This window comes from Microtus pennsylvanicus, chromosome 11 (genome assembly GCF_037038515.1).
Source record: "Microtus pennsylvanicus isolate mMicPen1 chromosome 11, mMicPen1.hap1, whole genome shotgun sequence".
Classification (NCBI taxonomy): Eukaryota; Metazoa; Chordata; class Mammalia; order Rodentia; family Cricetidae; genus Microtus; species Microtus pennsylvanicus.
In genome coordinates, this window is record NC_134589.1 from 62,417,979 (window position 1) to 62,439,431 (window position 21,453).

At 54.9% G+C, this 21,453-nt stretch overlaps 1 protein-coding gene across 43 annotated transcripts in view; it reads left to right on the plus strand.

Moving 5' to 3' along the window:
• Obscn (obscurin, cytoskeletal calmodulin and titin-interacting RhoGEF) overlaps positions 1–21,453 on the plus strand; it is a 146,239-nt gene that overhangs the window by 117,828 nt on the left and 6,958 nt on the right. For 39 of the 43 annotated variants that reach the window (XM_075992403.1, XM_075992405.1, XM_075992423.1 and 36 more), the window contains 18 exons: positions 1,716–1,883; positions 2,147–2,249; positions 2,596–2,725; positions 3,585–3,696; positions 14,423–14,620; positions 15,427–15,523; positions 15,872–15,996; positions 16,619–16,731; positions 17,041–17,209; positions 17,347–17,425; positions 17,533–17,733; positions 18,421–18,481; positions 18,888–18,965; positions 19,235–19,407; positions 19,576–19,602; positions 20,531–20,683; positions 20,781–20,826; positions 21,197–21,274. In XM_075992403.1, the coding sequence (XP_075848518.1) occupies positions 1,716–1,883; positions 2,147–2,249; positions 2,596–2,725; positions 3,585–3,696; positions 14,423–14,620; positions 15,427–15,523; positions 15,872–15,996; positions 16,619–16,731; positions 17,041–17,209; positions 17,347–17,425; positions 17,533–17,733; positions 18,421–18,481; positions 18,888–18,965; positions 19,235–19,407; positions 19,576–19,602; positions 20,531–20,683; positions 20,781–20,826; positions 21,197–21,274 (2,111 nt within the window). Of the gene's footprint in view, positions 1–1,715; positions 1,884–2,146; positions 2,250–2,595; positions 2,726–3,584; positions 3,697–9,556; positions 9,600–11,498; positions 13,153–14,422; positions 14,621–15,426; positions 15,524–15,871; positions 15,997–16,618; positions 16,732–17,040; positions 17,210–17,346; positions 17,426–17,532; positions 17,734–18,420; positions 18,482–18,887; positions 18,966–19,234; positions 19,408–19,575; positions 19,603–20,530; positions 20,684–20,780; positions 20,827–21,196; positions 21,275–21,453 lie in introns of those variants that run through there. The other 4 variants (XM_075992444.1, XM_075992445.1, XM_075992446.1 and 1 more) reach the window with 2 other exon arrangements.

Genomic DNA, 21,453 nt, shown 5'->3' on the forward strand with positions numbered 1-21,453 from the left:
CCTCCCATGGGGGAGTCCAGAAGGTCCACAGCTAGCTGCAGCACTCTGGCAAACCCTCAGGTCAACCCCAGACTGACTGGCTGAGACCAAGGAGAGGGAATAGGTGGGGCATACTGTATCCCAGGGTCCAAGAGTCCCATAAGGCATTCTCCCATAGAGGACGCAGAAGACAAAGATTGGTTATTGTGAATGCCAACGTAGTTCTGAGGCACTCCCCACTGGGAACAGACCCCGAATCTTAGGTTTCTCAGCCCGCCCTGCTGGTGAGCACACTCAGGCCTGAACATCTGAGGTGGATGCTCCTAACTGACCAACCAGAAGAGCACTGATCCCATAGAAATGGACCGTCAAAGGACCTTGAAGGCCGGAGTGCTGAGTCCAGACTTAGGGGCTCCAATGGATGTATGTTGCAGACCTGGTCTTGTGAACTCAAACAAATTTTGACAGTTATTATCCAAGACAAAAGGAGCCACATCCGATGTCCCTAAGATGGCCCATCAGCAGCTGCTAGTCTCACCAAGGATGTCTGTACCAGCGGAAGCCACATAGGCCGTGCCTGATCTAACTGAGCCAATCCATCTCCTGTAGCTGGCACCCTGCCACCACCCAAGGTCACCAAGGAGGACTTGACCTCCAATGATCCTTGGACTCTTTTCCCTCCTGTGTTTTGTGCTGTCTCTGTCAGCCAATCTGGGAAGGGACCAGGAAACTGGGTTACCTGAGTTGTTTAGGTGGATGCTTGGATGACTTAGCCTACACACACGCACGCACACACACACACACACACACACACACACACACGCACACACACACGCATTTTGAGACAGGGTTTCTCGGTGTAACAGCCCTGGCTGTCCTGGAACTTGCTTTGTAGACCAGGCGGACCTCAAACAGAAATCCACCTGTCTCTGCCTGTGTCTCCCAAATGTTGGGATTGAAGGTGTGCACCATCCTGCCCAATCTAGCCCTCGAATCCTTTACCGTGAGCCACGCATTGCTTTCACTATTGTTTCAGAATTTACTGCCAGTCTTCAAATATGTTTTACCTAGGTGATGATTTAAAAGATAGGTGTCTGGCATGTCTGCTGCAGATGGCCCAAGAGTGTCTAACTTTAGAGTGAGCAGGGACAGCCCTGAAGGAGATGCGTTTTCCCTAAATGGAGAGGGGAGGTTCTGGTTGCTCATGGCTGAGGAAACCGGAACTTTACCTTTGAGAGGAAAGTCACAAGGGTGTGGCCTGGGAGGGGGGCTTAGTACTGAGGTCTGAGCTGTCTGCTGGGAGTGGTTTCCACTTGCTCAGGGGAAAACCTGGGTGCTTGTCTTGCTATAGGGGATGGCTGGCTGTAGGACAGGGTTGGATGAGGGAGGAGGAGGAAGGGCCGCGAGGGAATGGCTCATGCCGTTAGGCTTTCAGAGTGGAGGTGATTGACAGAAGAGGGGTCCACATCACATATGCTGGGTGTTGTTGTCTTGGAAGAGCAGGTGCAGTTGTTGAGGAGAGGAGATGACCAAGAGCCAGCGCCCCAACAGTTCAGACCCTCCCTTTCACCACCCTCTGTTTCTAGAATGTTGAAGTTGGATGGAGACAGATAGCTGAGATAGCCCTTGTGGAGAGACACTCAGGAGTGGGGGAGGGAGAAAGAGAGGGAGATTGCGCCCAGCCTCTTGTTCTGCCTTTGGGACCTATTCCATAAGAGCCTGTCCCTGCTTTCCAGATGGGAAGCCGGTGGAGGTAGACCCACACCACATCCTCATTGAAGATCCTGATGGCTCCTGTACCCTCATCTTGGACAACCTGACCGGTGTAGACTCTGGCCAGTACATGTGTTTTGCGGCCAGTGCAGCTGGCAATGCCAGCACCTTGGGGAAGATTCTAGTACAAGGTGAGCAGGATGGGTTTCCTGGTGTGGTGGACACCCTTCCATTGTCAGTGGTGTGGACTCTGCCCAGAATACAGGCTGTGGGAGGGTGATGTGTGGGGTGAGCCTGAGGATGGAGCAGGCCCCGTGAGTTGGAGTCTCCTAGAAACCCCCAGAGGAAGGTCGCTTCTGGAGGTGAGGACACGACAGTCCCCACCCCAGCTCTCCCTCAGCTCCATCACAGACATCTTTCTGTCTTTCCTGCCATTGCCTACCTCTGCCCACAGTGCCCCCACGATTTGTGAACAAGGTCCGGGCCACACCCTTTGTGGAGGGGGAAGATGCACAGATCACCTGCACTGTGGAAGGTGCCCCATATCCTCAGATCAGGTGAGACCTGGGCTGCAGAGAATGGGAACGCAGCTCCTGCAGAGGCGGAAGGGCTGGGCAGCATGATCTCCTAAGCCAGGGAGGTCGTCCATGGCCACTGATCACTGCAAAGTGGGTATCATGGGGTGGTGATTCCTGCTGGAGATATACCCTCTGTAGCTGGGAAGAAATGGCTGGACTGTGGCTTCCAGGTAGGGAATTTAGCTAGGGACACTGCACCTGGGGTAACCTAGCAGGGGTTTTAAGCACTAGAAGCTCTCTCTGGAGGTGCCCTGAATACCCTGAGGGTACCATGAGGATGGCTCTGGCTAGGCACTGGCTCACAGGACCTCCTGACTGGTTCCAGGTGGTACAAGGATGGTGCCCTGCTAACCCTGGGCAACAAGTACCGGATGCTGAATGAGCCCCGCAGTGGCGTGCTGGTGCTGGTGATCCGGGCAGCCAGCAAGGAGGACTTGGGACACTATGAGTGTGAGGTGAGGCTTGTGTGCGAGGGACAAGAGCCGTCCTCAGTGGTCTGACTGAACCCAGGTTCCACCGTGTAGGTGTAGAGGCTCTAGGCCAGCCAGAGGACATCAGGCTGCTGCCACGCACCATCCCCAGCCACCTGTCCTCTGCCTTGTAGCCTGTCTCCTGTCACATTAGGCTGTGCCCTGTTACCTTGTCCTCTTGCCATTGTCCCTACCATTTTAAGATGATGCTTAGCATCTGCCTGGTGGAAGGGACCTGGTGCTGACCTCAGATGTCACTCACTAAGGTAAAAATGTCGTGCCGTTTGCCCAGTGAGTCTGGCATTGCACGCACAGAGCTCACCTTTGCCCATGCACAGCTAACCTCCGTCTCTGTGCTCTTCATCCTCAGATCTGAGGTGGAGACCAGCCTGGGTCCTCTGGCCTGTGTCCAGCTCTTACTAGAGCTGTTGTCTGGAAGCCAGCCCCCTCTGTATGGCTTCATCTGCAACCCTAGGGCACTTGTGTCCCATCAAGTTTCCTGGAAGCAAGGGTTCTCTGGATTAGATAGCACAGATGCCAGGGGCCATGTAATGACTTCAAATTAAAGTGGAGTCCTCTTGTAGGTTCCTGCTATTCTTGTTCAAGTGTCCAGCCCCTGCCCTCCACCCCCAGCTGAGCAGCCACATCCTGGCCAGGGAAGAAAGAGATCAGACTTTACATTATGGGTCTCTAGGGAGCCCATGATTGGGCTAGGAGCCCTTTCCCCTGAGCATATTCAGGGGAGTGGCCCAGGCTCACTAGACCATTGGAGTGGTTCTAATGAGAGGGCCCAGACCCCTTGAGGAGCCTGGTTCTTAGTGGGCCTTTGCTGTCCTTTTGCCAGCTGGTGAACCGGTTGGGCTCAACACGTGGTGGGGGAGAACTGTACATGCAGAGCCCTGCGCTGCGTGCCCGGGACCAGCACCATCGGGAACAGCTTGTGGCTGCTGTGGAAGGTAGGTTCTGTGTCTGTCTGTGCTGTCTCAGTGACTTGCGAGTTCTAAGCCCCAGGCGGGAATCTCCACCGGCCTGGAAGGAGCCTGGTGGAACTGAAACTATCGTTCCTGCCAACCAGGAGGGGCCTCTAGGAGGAGGAGGCTAGATCTCAGGGTGGGAAATGATGGAGGCCGAAAGCTGGGGAGGCTGTAGAGGTAGTCAGAGGAGGCGGCTGCGGGGTCATGTGTATACCTGTGGGTGCTGGGGAGGCTGTGCAGGAGGTCAGAGGAGGCGGCTGCGGGGTCATGTGTGTACTTGTGGGTGCTGGGGAGGCTGTGTAGGAGGTCAGAGGAGGCAGCTGCGGGTTCATATGTGTACCTGTGGGTGCTGGGGAGGCTGTAGAGGTGGTCAGAGGAGACAGCTGCGGGGTCATGTGTGTACTTGTGGGTGCTGGGGAGGCTGTGCAGGAGGTCAGAGGAGGCGGCTGCGGGGTCATGTGTGTACTTGTGGGTGCTGGGGAGGCTGTGCAGGAGGTCAGAGGGGGCGGCTGCGGGGTCATGTGTGTACCTGTGGGTGCTGGGGAGGCTGTGCAGGAGGTCAGAGGAGGCGGCTGCGGGGTCATGTGTGTACCTGTGGGTGCTGGGGAGGCTGTGCAGGAGGTCAGAGGGGGCGGCTGCGGGGTCATGTGTGTACCTGTGGGTGCTGGGGAGGCTGTGCAGGAGGTCAGAGGAGGCGGCTGTGGGGTCATGTGTGTACCTGTGGGTGCTGGGGAGGCTGTGCAGGAGGTCAGAGGAGGCGGCTGTGGGGTCATGTGTGTACCTGTAGGTGCTGGGGAAGACAAGAGCCCAGCGTGAGAGCTGGAACTTGCCCTGGATAACAGGCACCCCAGTCCTGCTCAGCATTATCTCTACAGAGGAACAAGCAGGGCCTCCATCAGCTTGACTGGCAGTGGTCATGGAGGCTCTGTGCAGGTGGCAGCAGGAGTGGCTGAGGGGCCCACACTGAATGCAGAAGGCACGACTGCCTGGAGCAGGGGCAGGTGTCAGGACACCGGTGGGTGTGGACTGCCTGGAGCAGGGGCAGGTGTCTGTAAAGACACCCGTGGGTGTGGACTGCCTGGAGCAGAGGCAGGTGTCTGTAAGGACAACCGTGGGTGTGGACTGCCTGGAGCAGGGGCAGGTGTAAGGACACCCGTGGGTGTGGACTGCCTGGAGCAGGGGCAGGTGTCTGTAAGGACACCCGTGGGTGTGGACTGCCTGTGAGAAGCACAACGCTGCAGTTCAGGGTCCTGATCTTGGCTCAGGGTTACTCCTGGTGTACCTGGGTAGGGGTGGGAGTAATCTCACTAGGGACTGGAGAGATTTAACTCAGTGGTACGAACATTGCTGCTCTTGCAGAGGACCTGAGTTCAGTTCCCAGTACCCATGTCAGGACACTGCCTGTCAATCTAGCTCCAGATGGGCATCGGGCGCCATCTTGTCTCTGTGAGGGTCAGCACCCATGTGTACAGAGATAAAATCAAAATAAATACTTAAAACAAGATGATATAGATTAGCCTGACTAGGGACAGAAGGCAAGTTTTGTTAATTGTCCTGGAAGATGTAAACAGACATCTGTCCATTCACTTCTGATAGGGTGTCAATAACGGACCTAAGAAATAATTCTACACAAGTCATAGTAAGCTGATGAATTTGCTGGGATTGCTTAGAGGCATATGAGTGGGGGATTACTCACAGAAACATGAATAACTCAAAGGCAGCTGTGTCGCCAACAGGCACATCCAAGCATGGGTGTTGTATGACCCAGCATTGTATGACCTGGAGGGGGGCCTTCCTTCCTTCCTTCTTTCCCGTGTCCTCATGGGGTTCCCTCATCGAAGGCGTGGTTCATTGGTTCAATTTGGAAGATGGAACTGCATCATACTCCACCCCTTTCCAGAACCCTTCTTCCATTCTTTCTGACTCCTTTTTGTTGTTTGATGTTCTCTGAGCCTCAGAGGGATGGAAAATATGTCTGATTACTGAGTGCGGCAGAGAAACAGTCATTTAGTTTCGGGAGCTAATGGATTACGGGTCTCTGTAACACACCCCTCGCTGGAAAAAAAATAAGTTTTCCTCTATGACTGATCAAAATGACTGACCAAAGCTAACAGCAGCAGTAATTGATGGGTGTAAACACTGATGTTTAGAAGACAGTTTGATAGGTACATCACAGCCAGTAAAGAAAGCAACACCAGTTGCCTCCACTCAGGGACCACGGGTTTTTGCCCTTCCTTGAGGTACCGTATGTGAATTCCCTCTCAGGGAGCAGGCTTTGAATCTAATAGGAAATGGTTGCCCCATGACGGCTGTGCCACCGTTGTCCTAGCAAGCACAACTTGTGTGGCATGTTAGTGATGTAGTGCACATGGCCACTCCTCGCTGATGATGACCATTGGTGACCCAGTGGTCCAAGCAGCACCTCCTGGCACTAGCCAGCAAAAAGGGAATTTCCTCTTCAGTGCTAACTTACTTCCGTGTCCTGTGTCACAGCGTGTCAAGGCTTCAGCAGCAGGTTCTTACCATTTAAACCTGTGTTTTGCAGTGGTGACAACAGCCTTTCTGGTTGTAAGGCCTTGTAGAGGAGTAGCCCAGCCCTGGCCCTGGGACTTTTAGTCCACACTGTATGCTTCTACGAGTGTCTTCCCGTCATGTGGGTGCTTTCGTTTGAACTCCATCCCCGTTCTTCCAGATGCTTTAACAAATCTGTAAGAGTCTCCTCAGGGGTCAGCACTATATGATGTCACTTCTTTTTTTTTTTAAAGCAGAAGGTGGGTGGGTTCTCTGAAGGCCATCCCTCATCCATTCTAAGTATCAAGTGGTCTTGATCAGCTAGGGCTTTACTAAAAGAGAAACATTATAAAAGGCCAGAATAGTAGGAAAAGATCACATCCGTTGCTTCATCCGAGAGTGGTGTCAGGCACAGACGGGAGGTACTACTTCATCTAGCCTTCCATAATTCACAGACATTTGTCACAAACCATCTGGTCTCCTCATCCTGAGGTGCCATCGCTGCTGCAGGACTCGTGGGCATCACCCCACTTTCGATGGCCTCAGCAGGGTGGAACCCGAGTTGCATATGTCAGCACCCACTGCAGGATCCGTACAACCCCTGCATCCCACGTGTCCCTCACTCTGCTGGCCCCTATGCAGCCAGCACTAGTGTTCTGCGACTGTTAACTAGGGAGACGAAATGTCTGCTTATCCAAGATATGGCACGGTTGACAGATTGAAACACATGTTTACTCAAGTCTTGATTAGCGAACCAGTGAGATGGTGGAGGGTACGTTCAGGAACACAGGTGACGCCAATGTGGGCATATTACTGGAAGCCTTCTTTGGCAAGGGTGAGGACTCAAAAGGCCATATTCTCAGAACTTGCACACAGCCTGGAGGCTGCTCTGCTGGGCTCCACTCCCCAGCAGTTGTTACTGCTGAGGTAACTTGGGAAGCTGGCAGCGCCTTGGAGATTTTGTGGATTTCTTGAGTCTTAATGGACCTCCCTCCAAGAGCGGGTGTTTCAAATTGCAGTAAGTGACTACCTTAGGAGGGTTATGACAAGACAGTCGCGTGGACAGTCAGGACAGGGAGGAGCCAGCTAGTGCTGTCCCATCTGGAAGGGCTCCAAAATGCTTGAAAGCCTCGCATCCCTGGGGGCATAAAAACAGAGACTGGACCAGTACCAAGTAAGCCACAGTGCCCATAGTAGAAGTGGTGACATATATATCTCCTGAACATCGAAAGCTGGCTCATGTGGTCCCTTGGCCACTGGAAACAGTTCCTGCCATCTAAACCCTCTCAGAACTGAGGTGCTCAGAGCCCAGCAGCTCAGCCTTGGGACCTCTGATGTCCTCCACTGTCCTCTCAGAGATTCCCTCCTTCTTTGATGAGCAAAGGTCATTGATTCTTGTCCCTCATAGGGTCAAAGACCCTTTCCTGTGACTCACCACACACATGCTGTGTCTGCCCACAACCTGGTTACTGGAGCACCATGCATACTGGCATCTGCCGCCACCGGCACACTCTCTTCCCATTGGCATCTGTGGGGTGCACACCTCATGGCGTGCAAGCGCATCCCACACAGTCATTTACTTGGTTGTCGTGATGAGTCTTTTTCTGGGACAGAGGAGGGGTGGCAGCATGGAAGAGCAGGCCCAGGACTCACTGGGATTGGATGTGTATCAACGCCTTGGGGAGGCGAGAAGGCTGGTCCTGGAAGACCCTGGAGCCAGAGTCCAGCCAACCTGCTTCCTAACCCCCCTCCTGCTTCCTGTTAACCCTGCGGCTCTGCAGCCAGAGTAGCCTGACGGAACTCTGTGGGTGTGGCTGCCCTCTTGCTTTGTCCTGCCTCAGGCTGGGAGCCCTGCTTCGCACTATTGCAGCCTGCCTGTGGCTGCCAGTTACACCCAGGCCAAAAGCTGGTCATGTTGAGCCCTGTGAGCAGAGGGACCAGGAATGTAGCATCTCCGAGGTGTTGTGCCCGCTGCTCTTGAGAGCAGTGAAGTGGGGTCCATTAGGGAGGGTGAAGGTGCTAGAGCAGGTGGGAAACACGTTGTTCATCTGTGTACACCGAGCTCTGGGGCTGGAACCTAGACTCTCACTGCGGGGTCCCTTCCCATTAGGGGAAACCTTTACACGCACACATTTACAAACACATCCATGCCTACATGCATATGTGCATGCATATGTGTGTATCCATGCACACAGAGCACACATACACATGCACACACATGTATGCATATGTGTACAAACCTATGTATGTACATGTATAAGCATATATGTGCCTTGTGAAACATAAATGTGCATGTATGTGCCTATACACAACCCATAATAAATGCATCTTCTATACACACAGACTGATGGTACCTTATCTCACGTGCACCTCGGCTGAGAGAGGTTGTCACGCTCTGTTGCCTTCCTCTGTGTGAACTTGCAGCAAACCAGGGCTTATGAGATAGTGTCCCAGGCTACACCCCTGGGCAGTTTCCCCCACAAGGTTATAAAGAAGTCTGCTAAGATGTAAGGATGTAGGTAGTCTATGAGCTGCCTATGGCCCCGCTGCCGAGCCTTTGCGGGGTGCACCTGGGAGAGCCCACTTGAGGGTACTGTAGAGAAGAACCCTCTTACTGCATAGAGCCAGAGACAGTCTGGTCCCAAATGAGTCCCAGCCAGTTTCTCAACCTAGAGCTCCACACACGAGGTGGGAGTTGCTGGTTAAAGGACAGAGACATGCTGGGGTTGTCTCTCCTGAGAGACAGGTCTTCCCATCCTGAGGCACTGTCTAGGGCTGTTGCTAGAAGGACATCCATGGCCTCCCACCATGGAGCTCAGCTGTGCCATCCCCATTTTCAGTCTTTGTGATGTTGTTGTACAAGAGGCATCGCTCATCCTATCCTAGTCTTAGTGTGGCTGTTGGCTCCGCGTGCAGCTCCAGCCCCAGCCCCCTCCCCCCCCCCGGCCCTGCCCGAGCTCAGATTCTATGTCTGAGAAGTGGAGCCTTAAGTGTGACAACTTCACAGGACTCCCATGGCCTATGGACCGAGTGAGGTTTTATATAGAGGCAGGCTCTTCTTCCCACCCACCCCCAGTCCTGTGGTACCCTAAGGTCACTAGGTACTCCATGTGAGATGCAAGGTTGACACTTCCCATAGGACAGGTACTGTTCCCTGTTTCACAGAGAGGGAACTGGATTCCTGGACTGCAAATATCTTCCCAGGAACACGCAGATAGGCAGGGCCAATGCTCCTACACCAAACAGGTTGCTACGCTATCAACACCACTCAGCTCAGCCCCCGGGCGCTGCTGGTCTGTAACGGTTGCTGTTCCGACTGTTTTCTTTGTAGTCACTGAGCAGGAGACAAAAGTCCCCAAGAAAACCGTCATCATGTAAGTGCAGGCGTGACTCTCATCTTCCTTTGACTGTCATGCCCATGCATGCTACTAACCCCCTCACCTTGCCGGCCTGATGTCCTTGCTGCCTGCCAGCCTGCCCGCCTGCCTGTGCACCTAACCTTCACATACCGCATGGGTCATCAGCATCTTGTGGATTCTTGCAGGCACCTAGCCCAGCCACTTCCCGGGGTCTGTGGACCCCGTACACACCACAGCTCTCTTCTGAGGCCTCAGAGCACACGCCGAAGGGTGCTGCTATTCTACATAGTTCATGGCGACTCACCAGGATAGTGGCTTTCCAGCAGCTGGGGAGAGCTGGCAATGAAAGCCATTTCCCTCAATAGGCTCAAGACAGGTTTCTGCCCTTAGGCAATGTTGGTAACAGGGCTTTCTGCAGCGATAGAGTCCCATTCCATAACCTGCCCTGCCCAACAGCGTTTAAATATGTCTAGTGCAACAGACAGCCAAATCTTAAATGTGACCCAGTTTTTATTCATTGGATCTAACCTAAATAATGTTACCATGGTAGATATCAGAGCCCTGGGGCATTTGGGTCTCCAAGTCCAGCTGTTACATTTAGAAGATGGGGAAACTGAGGTTCTGGAAAGTAAGGAGGCCATCTGAGAGCCACTTCCGCCAACCAGCCTTTTCTTCATTCTCCAGTGCTTTTAAAGCTCAAACAAAAATCCTATGTATGAATCCCAAGAGCTTGGAGCATGGTAACCCCACTGAATGTGGGATTGTGGGAACCAGAAGAATCTGGGAGGCCTCTTTCTATAGAGGGTACAAGAGACAGGGAAGCCCAATAAGGGGAGGTCTCTTCTGTGCCATGGGTGACCATGTTGCTGGAGGATTCTGTCTGCAGACCTTGGACAGACAGTGCCCTACATCCACCTCTCTGCTTCTCAGGCGGCTGCTCCCATGTTGCCACCCAGCCTATGCTCACCACCCCAGCCTTGGAAAGGCCCCATGCTGGAGGTTGGCACAGATGATTGCCTGTATCTGCCTTGTGGGGAGCAGTATTATCAGACACTTTGAGGCATCCAGATCATGGTCCCTGGTGCCAGAGGAGACCCCAGATATCCATTATTTGTGACATAGCCCTGGGAAAGTTCTCAGCCTTTCCATTTTTTATCCCTTCCTTTGCTGGGAGCAAGAAGCAATTGAGCCCAAACTCAAAAACTTGGAAAGTCCTAGCCAATGCCTGTCACTCACCCTGGTGCTCAGGTTTTACCTCCTTCTCCTGCCACCTTCACTCCCATTCTGGAAGGTGGAACTCAAAGAGGGGACGAAGTATGTGAGAAGTCCCAAGGCCTTTGGCAGCCCAGAGAGCTAAGTAGCTCCTTCAGGTGTCCTCGTTGGCCTGGGGAGCTCTCACCGCTCTCATCCATTCAATCCCAGAGACCAGGAACCCCAGCTGCAAGTCGGAGCCAGCGGCATGCTGGGCTTGCTATTGTGCATGTGGCTGCTGCACCAGCCAGCCATCAATCCCTACTAGCTGAGCTGCTTGGGGCACTGAGAGCTGGCCAGGTACTATCTCCTTGGGGACAAAGCACAAAGCCTACTCCGGGGATGGGAAAGAGGGGTGACCAGCACAAGGGATATTTGCAAAGCACACCTCACTTGGTGTTGGGAGGTACCCAGGACTCTTGTTTCAGATCACATCCTGATGTCTGAGGTTGATCACTGGGACTTTGTGCTTTGTTCCTATGGTTTTCTTAGCGAGGGCTGTGCAGGGTGGGCTCAAGCGCGTGCGCAGGAGTTTGTGCTGTCCTAGCCTCTGCTCACTCACACATGCACTAACCCGGGCTCTGGCGTATGCTGATGGCACTGTGCTGGGTGAGGCTGTGGGTCTCCGTGCCCATCTCTTCTTGGGCCCTCTCCCCTTACCAGAGAAGAGACCATCACCACAGTAGTGAAGAGTCCCCGTGGCCGACGACAGTCCCCGAGCAAGTCTCCCTCCCGTTCACCCTCCCGCCGCTCTGCCAGTCCACTGAGGCCAGGGCTGTTGGCCCCCGAGACGCTGTACCCACCAGGGACCAGCCCATCCCGGAGACTTGAGGTAGAAGCAAGCAGGAAGGCCCCAGTGCCTGCATTATATGTGACAGAAGCTGAAGCCGTCGCTCCAGCCTCGCAGCCCAAGCCCAAGTGGTTAGAGGTTGAGGAAACCATTGAAGTCCGGGTGAAGAAGACAGGGTCACGGGGTGCGTCTCCTATCCGAGAGATGCCCAGCAGTGGAGAGGGGATCCTCTTCACACTGCCTAGTGGGATCGCTGGCAGGGACCCAAATGCCAACAACTCCAACAACAAGAGTGTGTCCCAGGAGTCTCGGACCGGCAGCCCCCCTATAGTCCACGTTGGTAAACCCTTCGTCTTCCATGTGGACCCAATGGGCAATGTGGACTGGGCAGCTGCCAGCCCTGAGCTAAAGGAGGTCAAAGCATCCCAGGAGGAAGAGAACATTGCAAAGGATGAAGGAGACAGCGACAGAGAAGAAAATACTGTCCTACTAGAAGAACCCCAGGATGTGGGTAGCCTTCAGGGCCGTGACCCCAAAATCCTCACGCACAACGGCCGGGTGCTAACATTGGCTGACCTGGAAGATTATGTACCCCAGGAAGGAGAGACCTTTGGCTGTGGGGACCCCACCCCCAGCACCCCTGATGAACCTCCCTGCGAAGTCTCCGTGCTCCAGAGAGAGATCAGAGAGCCCACTGTGGGGCAACCTGTCCTATTCAACGTGGGGCGTCCTCCAGGCCCCAGTGCCATACCCAGCTTCTTCAGGTCAGGACCCCAGGTCCACAGCCCCGAGGGTGTCTCCTTCCTCTTGCGTGAAGCCTGGACAGGGCCAGTGGGTGCCACCCCTTGGACAAGCTCCTTCCACACCCATGTCCAGAGTTCTGTAGATGGCGGCCAGAATAGCTTCAAGACAGAGGTCTCTACCCAGACAGTCAGCTTTGGGGCCGTAGGAGAGACAGTCACTCTGCATATTAACCCAGATGGGGGAGAGGCCCCAGGCCCCTCCCAGGGTTGATGCCACACCCTGGGGACAACAAGGTAAGGCAAGTGGCCCAGAGCCTCGGGCCTTGCCAGGTACCAGCGTCTACCCTGGAACCCACAGCTTACCTCGGGGACTTCCCACTCCCTGCTCTTCTCCAGCCTGGGATGGAGTCTTCCTTGCTTTCCTGCCCGGTCCTTCCTACCTCACTGGACTTGTTCTCTGCCGGGAAGACGGGGAAGTACCTGCCGTGTTAGAATACGCTGTGGTCTCAAGAGCTCTGGCCAGGAGCAGCTGAGAGACCCCAGCTTTGGACTTCACCCCACAAACCTTCTGTGGGGCTCTCAAACAAGATGTGGACTTGGGTGTTTTCCCTGAGACATATCCCGACTGAGGGTCTTCCCTAGGGCTGCACCCAAGGCATGTGTTGGCCGGCCACCAGCTCTGCAGATCTTCAGGGCCACATCTGTGGTGGACACAGGCTGCAGGGCGGGAGGAACTCCCAGGCCATTACCCTGATGAGAACAATAAAACAAGTCCCAAACCCTCCTCTCTGCTTCTTCTTGATTGTTCACCTAGAAGTTTAGGGTCCTACTCTTATTTTTTCAAGGTCACATCTCAGGTCATATAGGACTCTTAGGTTGGTTGGCTATCTGTGTACCCTGATGACGGGCATGCAGGTCCCAGTCTGTCTTAAGCTCCATGGGTAGAGTAGGGTCAGCAGTGAATCTTTCCTTGACAGTCTATGGGGCTGGTCCTTGAAACCCACAGTGTGGACCAGGGCAGCCGTCGTGGCCCCTTTTGGCCTGTCAGAATCTGGGTGGGCTTTCCTAAGCCATGGATAGTTGAGGCTATTGTAGGAGAAATGGGAGTCATGCATGAGACTAGGTGACCCGCGTGCCCTAAGCTCTTAGCATATAGGGGCCAATTCCATTGTCTTCAGAGGAGATGACCTACAGTCAGTGCACTTGTCTGTGAGTGCCAGGCAATCTCTAGCCCTGAGGCTGTTCTAAGGGTGTTGCTGATCTCTTGGAGTTGGGAAGAGTGTCTGGGTGCCCATCCAGCCTGGGTCTGGGGGTATCAGAGATGCCTCATCAGCAAGCACTGAGAAGGATCTGGGTGGGGAGAAGGTTCTGGACAGGGGACTTGCTAGCAAAGGAGAGGTAAACAATCCTGGGGCAGCTGTGTGGGAACCTCATGTGGGTCTGAAAGGTACAGGGGAGAGAAAATGAGCCACACGGGAGAGGGTTAGAGGATACTGGGGTTGTTCACTAGGAGCTGGGGAAGGACACAGGCCTGGGCTGGGCTTGGACCACTTAGGCAAGGGCAGGAAGCTCTCAGTCACATGGGGTGAGGCCTGTGTGCCCTGGGAGGTGAAATATGGGCGTGGCTTCCTGTACACCCAATCCTCGGTTCCTCTGGCCCTTGATATGTGCCAGTCTGTCTAAGCTTTGGACTCTGGAGCCGGCTTTGAGGGGAGCCAGGCCTGGATGGAAGGTGTGTGGGACTGCACGCACGTTGAAGACAGGGGCTTTCTGAAGGAGATGTGCTTGACCTTTAGCTTCAAGGAGGGTGACCCTGGGTGTCCATGGCTCTGGAGGAGGAAACAGTGGCCCTCTGCCCCTGGGCTCAGAGCTCCTCACTGTCCCATATCCTCCTGGGCCTCCCCACGCAGGTGGTTTCCAAAGCAGGGAACAGCAGACGGCAGGACAGGCGTGAGAAGGCAGACCGAGAACTGGGGCGGGCACTCGGAGCCTGTGCCTGGGATTTCGGTCCTCAGGCCAGACTTACCTTGTGTTCCCATTCTCCTGTCCAACAGACGCCTCTGTGGAGGACTCTGTCCATCCCACCCAGGATGTAACTGACCAAGAAGCCACTTCTGTCCTTTGGAGAGTGCTGAGCTCAGAAGCCCCCAGCTCCTCCCCGGGGGATTTCCCCCACACAAGACAAACTGAGCCGCCTGCACTTGAAGAGGCTGCTCCCCAGATCCCAGGCCTGACAGCCTCAGGTACACCTGGTGAGGCCCAGTGGGGAGCTGACTCCAAAGGCTTCTCTTCTCCCCAAGCCTGCCTTTGCTAACCCCATCCCATCCTTGGCCATACCATCCAAGGGGTCACTTTGATTGCCCGCTCCATGCTAACAAACTTGCAGAGCTCTGGGCCACCTTGGAATGTTTATGGCCGCATGTGCCATCATGTACTTTGCCTGGTCAAGGCCTAACCTTACTTAACTTGTCCTCAGTTTTCCTATCTGTGAGCTGGGCCCACCCCTGCCATGTACCAGGTGCCCACTTCTACCTAGAGTCTCAGTTTCCCTAAATGTGCCATCTGTCCACTTAGTCTGGCCCAAACTCTTCTTTTCTAACTAGTCAGTATGGTGTGTCTTACCTTGTCGATGAGTAAAGTGTCCTCCATGGGGTCCTACACTGCAACCTGTGTCCTGCTCTCATGCCACTGTAATGCCAGCCTGGCTGGATGTGCAGGTTCTGGAGGGCAGAGCCTCTTCATCCCGATGCCAGTCTGGGCAGAGCGTCTCCTTCCCAGTGCCAGCCTGGCTGGTGGGCTAAGATATCAGGCTTGTCACCTTACTGGGAACTGGAGGACCTCGATGTCTGGCTTCAACAGGACAGCCAGCATCCCTTACTATGCTATGGGGGCCAGGGCTCATTGTGGGGGCCTGGTTCCTACTGAGGGCCCTGGTTCTGGAGCCACTCTTGACTTTGCGATTCACCCCACACTGGCACATGGGGCCCCGTGCTTGTTAAAGAATGCCCTCCTGACTTCAGCCTAGCTTCAGCTCACCAGGCTTCCTGTCTCCTACCAGCCGAGTCCCCAGAGGTCTCACAGCCTGACACACACAAAGGTCTGGAGCAGGAGACGACAACAACTTCTGGGGCCCAGGAACGGACTGTACCCATTCGGTAACTTCCTGAACTAGATGGGTCGTGTGTGGGTGGACCTGCCCTCCGAGGGACGTCCTGGGTTGGCAGTGCAGGTTGGCCTACCTGCTCTGGCTTCGTGGCCTTGAAGAGTTGGCAGGGTTAATGCTCTCCAACATACTTGTTACAGGTTCCAACCCAAGCTGGTGGGCAGGGGAGGGAAGAGGGACCCACCCTAGAACCTAAAGGAGCAGCCTGAAGCCTCTGCCCATACATCTGACCTCACAAATAGGGACATTAGGGTCACCATCCCGTCCTGAGGCACAGCTACCTGAGAGGTACAGAGTCAGGGTGCCTCACTGAGCAGAGACCACCCTACCTTGACTCCAGGGTGGAGGGAACAGCTTGGCCAGGTGCAGGCACAGGGCAGCTGCTCTTGGATGTGCACAGCCGAGTCGTCATGGAGACCACACAGAGGACCTATGTGTACCAGGCTCCTGATACAAGTGCTGCAAGTATGGAAGTGGGCCAGCCAGATGGGGGGTGTACCCATGCCATCCAGAGGGGGGTGTACCCATGCCATCCAGATGGGGGGTGCACCCATGCCATCCAGAGGGGGTGCACCCATGCCATCCAGATGGGGGGTGTGCCCATGCCATCCAGAGGGGGGGCACACATGCCATCCAGATGGGAGCTGTACTCATGCTGGGTGCAACGGGCGTTTTTATGAGGGCCTGATTACATCAGGTGGCATGCCTCAGCCCACATTCCCCACCCTCCTCTTTCTGAGCAGCCCCTTCCCTCTTCTCTGGGAAGAGACTACCAGCAGCAAATGTGGTACCTGCAGGTTCTATACTTGAGAGAGATTTTTAGCATTCTGCCTGCTTTGGCTTGACTGTCCATGTGATTGCTTGGCCGGCTGAAATTAAGGCAGGGGAAACAGAGGCTGGAATGAGGAAAGCCCTTTGCGCCCGCTAGATGCCTAGGCAGTGAGGTGGTTGGGGTCCCAGTCACCAGGGAAGGAGGTGGGCTTTCTGGTCCAAGGCTTTACTGACCACAGATGTACGTGGTAGACTGTGCACCTAGGGCGGTGAAGCCTGAGGGTCCACACATGGGTTCTCTTTCCCCCTCTCCCAGGGGCCCCATCCATGCAGGTCACTATTGAGGATGTCCAGGTAGAAGCTGGTGACGTGGCCCAGTTTGATGCTGTCATTGAAGGCAACCCACCTCCCACAGTGACCTGGTACAAGGTAAGAGCAGGCCCAGGCTGCAGGAGGAGGAGATAGGCTTCGGGAGCCTGAGGGTATGGGTGTATGTTTACATGAAGCCACGTGGACATATTGGGGCTCATGCACCCCACCATGTAATCTGTAGCCCCCACTCCACAGCACCACCCTGCAGTCCTGTCCTGTACCTTCCCATCCCTCTTCTGGCCTGTACCTGGGGCTGGGCATACAGCAGGTATTGGAAGCACTGCTCCAGGACGACCGTGCGGGTCCAGGAGCAAGTATCTCCCAGGACAGGCTGATGGTAGCCCAGCCTGCCTCTTGTCTGTTCAGGACAGCAACCAGCTGATGAACAGTGACAGGCTGAGCCAGCGGCAGGATGGAACTAAGTATTCCTTGGTGTTGACTGACGTGGCTCCAAACGACGCTGGTGTCTACACGTGCCTTGCCCGGAATGCAGGAGGACAGGTGCTCTGCAAGGCAGAGCTGCTGGTCCATGGTGGTGAGTTGCTTGGCTCCTGCCAGGTCCTGGGTGGGGTACAGGGACCAGGGAGCAGTCCCCGTCATTGCGTGGGAGGACAGCGGGGCCAAGGCTGTCATCACTGCCTGTACTGCACATAACCTGTGCTTTGACCGTAGGGGACAAGCTAGACTCAGAAAAGCAAGTGTATCGGCGAAAGCTGCATTCCTTCTATGAAGTCCAAGAAGAGATTGGGAGGTATGGCTTCCCCACCTTCCCTGCAACCTGTGGTCTTCCCCAAGGACTCCTCCTCCACCCTCAGCATGATATCTACCATGGTTCCCTCTCTCCCTCTTCTCCCCCAGGGGTGTGTTTGGTTTCGTGAAGAGGGTTCAGCACAAAGGGAACAAAATGTTCTGTGCTGCCAAGTTCATCCCCCTGCGGAGCAAAACTCGGGCCCAGGCATACCAGGAACGAGATATCTTGGCTACGCTCAACCACCCACTGGTCACTGGGCTTCTGGACCAATTTGAGACCAGGAAGACTCTCATCCTTATCTTGGAGCTGTATCCTGCACCTGAACCCTGGGAGAATCCAAGAGACATAGGATCCCAGGCTAGGGTTGGAGTTACTGAGTGTGGGGTCCCTGGGCTTGAATGTTATAGTGACAATTACTAGCCACACATCTGAGCATCCCTGTTCCTGATGCTGTGACTATGTGTGACAACAGCTCCCAATCCTGTAAGTCAGCGTGTCATGATTTGGGGAGGAGACCACTAATCCTGAAGGTTCTCAGCAAGGGTAGCCTGGGGTCCCTCTCACAGGTGACCTCGTGCATATTGGAGAGGATTTTCCCATTCCAGCTCCTCTAGATCTCCGTCACTGTCACAGGGCCTTGTTTGAGGGTCTTCTGTCCTGCATGGTCTAGCTGCCCTGTCATTCCCAAAGCTGTGTCTTGGGATCCTGGGGAAGGGGTACTTAGTGTTGGCTCTTGAAGAGATGAAAGGGTACTTCTGTTCCAAAACGCAATCATCCAACAGCCTGTCCTCAGGGTCTTTCTGAAGACCACTTTCTCAGGGATGGTAACCATCTGGGACCCTGGGGGTCTCCATTCCACCCTCTTTCACCTGAGTACCAGCAACGCTAGATCTGGATTGCAGGAGCGTCAGGTCCTGCACACTGCTCTGTGAGCATCGATGCCCAGGAGTCAGGCGGGTTCCAACCAGTTGCAGCTTCTCCTTGACCAAGCTGAGGTGCTCATCCGAGGAGCTGCTAGATCGCCTCTTCAAGAAGGGTGTGGTGACTGAGGCCGAGGTAATCTTTACCCTCTCCTTGCCTGAATGGAGCCCTAGGATCAGTGTCTCTTGACCTAAGACCCTTGTAGCGTTCAGGGTACCCAGACATATCCTACCCATCCTGGCCATATCTGTCCAGCTATGCTGGTGGTGCTCGCTTCTCCCTGATTTGAACAGGCCACTGCTTCCTGCCTACGCAGGCTCAGCCCATCTTTGGGATGCACCCTCCCAAGCTCTGGGGCTCACAGATTTCCTGAAAGACTTTTCCAGTAACCTGTCCTATGGGATCTGAATTAAGAGGAGGAAGACTTGACTACGGGGTCAAGCAGGAATGTAATAGAGGAGGAGGAGGCCGAGGCTGGCCCCACACTACCCGAACCAGCCTCTTGGGCTGGTCCCCAGTTGAACCAGGCTTTTTACCACAGGTCAAGGTCTATATCCAGCAGCTGGTGGAAGGCCTGCACTATTTGCACAGCCACGGTATCCTCCACCTGGATATAAAGGTACTGACCCCAGGGTACCTCCAGAACTCAGGCTAGGGAAAGATGGGAGCCTTCCTGGGCTTGAGTTGCAGTGAGCATAGAGGACTTCCCAGCCCCCGGGTAGAGTTTGGATCCAGAAGGAGTAGTAGAGGTGATGCCGGGTCTGACCTTGGGGCTCCCCACTGCCCTTTGCTCCAACAACTCTTCAGTGCTTTGCGAAGCCCAGAAGGATAGGCATCGCCTCCCTCATGACATGTAGCCCTCAGCAACTCCCCAACTCTGCCTGACAGCCCCCCAACATCTTGATGGTGCACCCAGCCCGGGAAGACATTAAGATCTGTGACTTTGGCTTTGCCCAAAGAGTCACCCCTTCAGAGCCACAGTACAGCAAGTACGGCTCGCCTGAGTTCGTGTCCCCAGAGATCATCGAGCAGAGTCCTGTGAGCGAGGTCTCAGACATCTGGTAAGTGGGTGGACCACAAGGAGAGCTGTGCTTCTGTCTGTCCTCTGTCTGTCTATCTGGCGGCTGAGGATCCCACTCCTAGGCTCCTCCAGCCCCCACAAGCACACGCCCCGGCCTGTGGGCCAGGCCTGGTTTGACTCACGGTGTGTGGTGTTTTCATTCTTGCAGGGCCATGGGCGTCATCTCCTACCTCAGGTGAGCAGACCCTGCCCTGTCTCCTCTTCCAAGCTGACTCCTCCATGTAGGCCACACACACTGCTGGCCACTGCCTACCTAGATCAGCCCCGAGACCCAGCAGGCGGCTATTTTGAGACCAGGCAGGAGGCCAACCCTGATAAAAAGGTTTCCTTTAACACTTCTCACTAACAGCCAGCTGTCACGAGGCAGAGCTTAGCCACTTCCCTGCAGGTCTGGTGGCTTGCCCATGGGGCACATAGTGGCCATTGCTGCCCTGAAGGAGCTAGTGGTATAGCCTGAGCTTGGATCTCCTCTGTGGGCTGAACCTTGATCTCTACCCTGGAAATGTTGGTCCTACTCTAAGCTGACCTCGAACCCCATCCCCTTCTGAACCTGAAGTTCTGCCTCGGATTAAGGCTGGACGCCACCTCACACTGAACCTTCATACCTGGATCAGCTTGAACCCAGATTCGTCCCTCACATTAAGGCCAAATCCATATCCGAAGCTGAAGCCCTGTCTCTCTCCTAGTTTGGACATGAGTCCCCATGTCAGGATAAGGGCGAGTGATCACCCTAGGATGGGCCTTTATCTCTACGTAGGTCAAAGCCAAGACACCACCTCAGGCTTAGGTCATATCCCCTCCTCAAGCTGAGCCTTCTATAGGACAAGTCCTAACCCTCAACTCAGGGTGATTCTTCCTTGATCCCTATCTCAGCCTAAGCCTGGATGTGCATTCTAGTCTGAGTCCTGAGAACCACTCTAGGCTTTGCCTGGCTCCCTACTCCAAGCCAATCCTGGATCGCTGTGGTCCAGCCTGAGGCATCTGCTAGAGCACTGTGGTCCAGCCTGAGGCATCTGCTAGAGCCCTCAGGTCTAGACTAGTGTAGTGCATATCCAGCCAGGGACTCTCCTCTGGAGTCAGCCTCCTCCCTTCCCGGCTTTTAGCCTGACCTGCTCATCCCCTTTTGCTGGAGAGAGTGACCGTGCCACCCTGCTGAACGTTTTGGAGGGGCGGGTCTCTTGGAGCAGTCCCATGGCTGCTCATCTGAGTGAGGATGCCAAGGACTTCATCAAGGCCACACTGCAGAAGACCCCCAGGTGAGTGCACCTCTGTCCCTTTACCTGCCCAAGCTCTGGTCACCCTGTTATAGGACCACCGGACTGACTAGCCCACCTGTTTTTCTTCCTCCTCCAGGGCCCGGCCTAACACTTCCCAGTGCCTTGCCCACCCCTGGTTCCAGGTAAGTAAGCCCATCTTGGACTCAGCTCCCTGCTCTGCAGAAAGGGAAACGAAGGCCAAGATGTCTCGTCAGCATGGATTGTTCTGCCTGTTGTCCCCAGTTCAGAGGACATCAGTCCCTTCATATAAGCCAGGGGGTCCTGGACCCTCAACAAATAATTGCTAAGCAGCTAGAAACAAGACTTTCCTTCTGCTTTTGTGGGCATCTGGGTAAGGGACTTGCCCTCGAGTGTCTGAGTGGAGGAGATCCTGAAGCTTGCAGTGGGGGCCAGTCTGCCGCCTCTGCCTTTCTGGGCCTGGGCATCCTCAGAGGGACCCCACCAGGGTACCAGTGTCTCTTTGTCACCATAGCCACTCCCCTCCCGCTGCAGAAATCCATGCCTGCTGAGGAGGCCCACTTCATCAACACCAAGCAACTCAAGTTCCTTCTCGCTCGAAGTCGCTGGCAGGTGAGTCCCCCTTCCCCAGGAAAGAGGTGCTGAGGCCAGGGGAGGGAACCTGAATCTAGCTGTGTGTGCCTCTTAGGCCAGGAGCACAGGGGTCAGGCTGGCCTGTTCCATGCTTCTGGGTTCCCTTGAGTGTGCCAGGTATTGGGGGGCAGAACAACAGAACACCGGATACAGAAGAC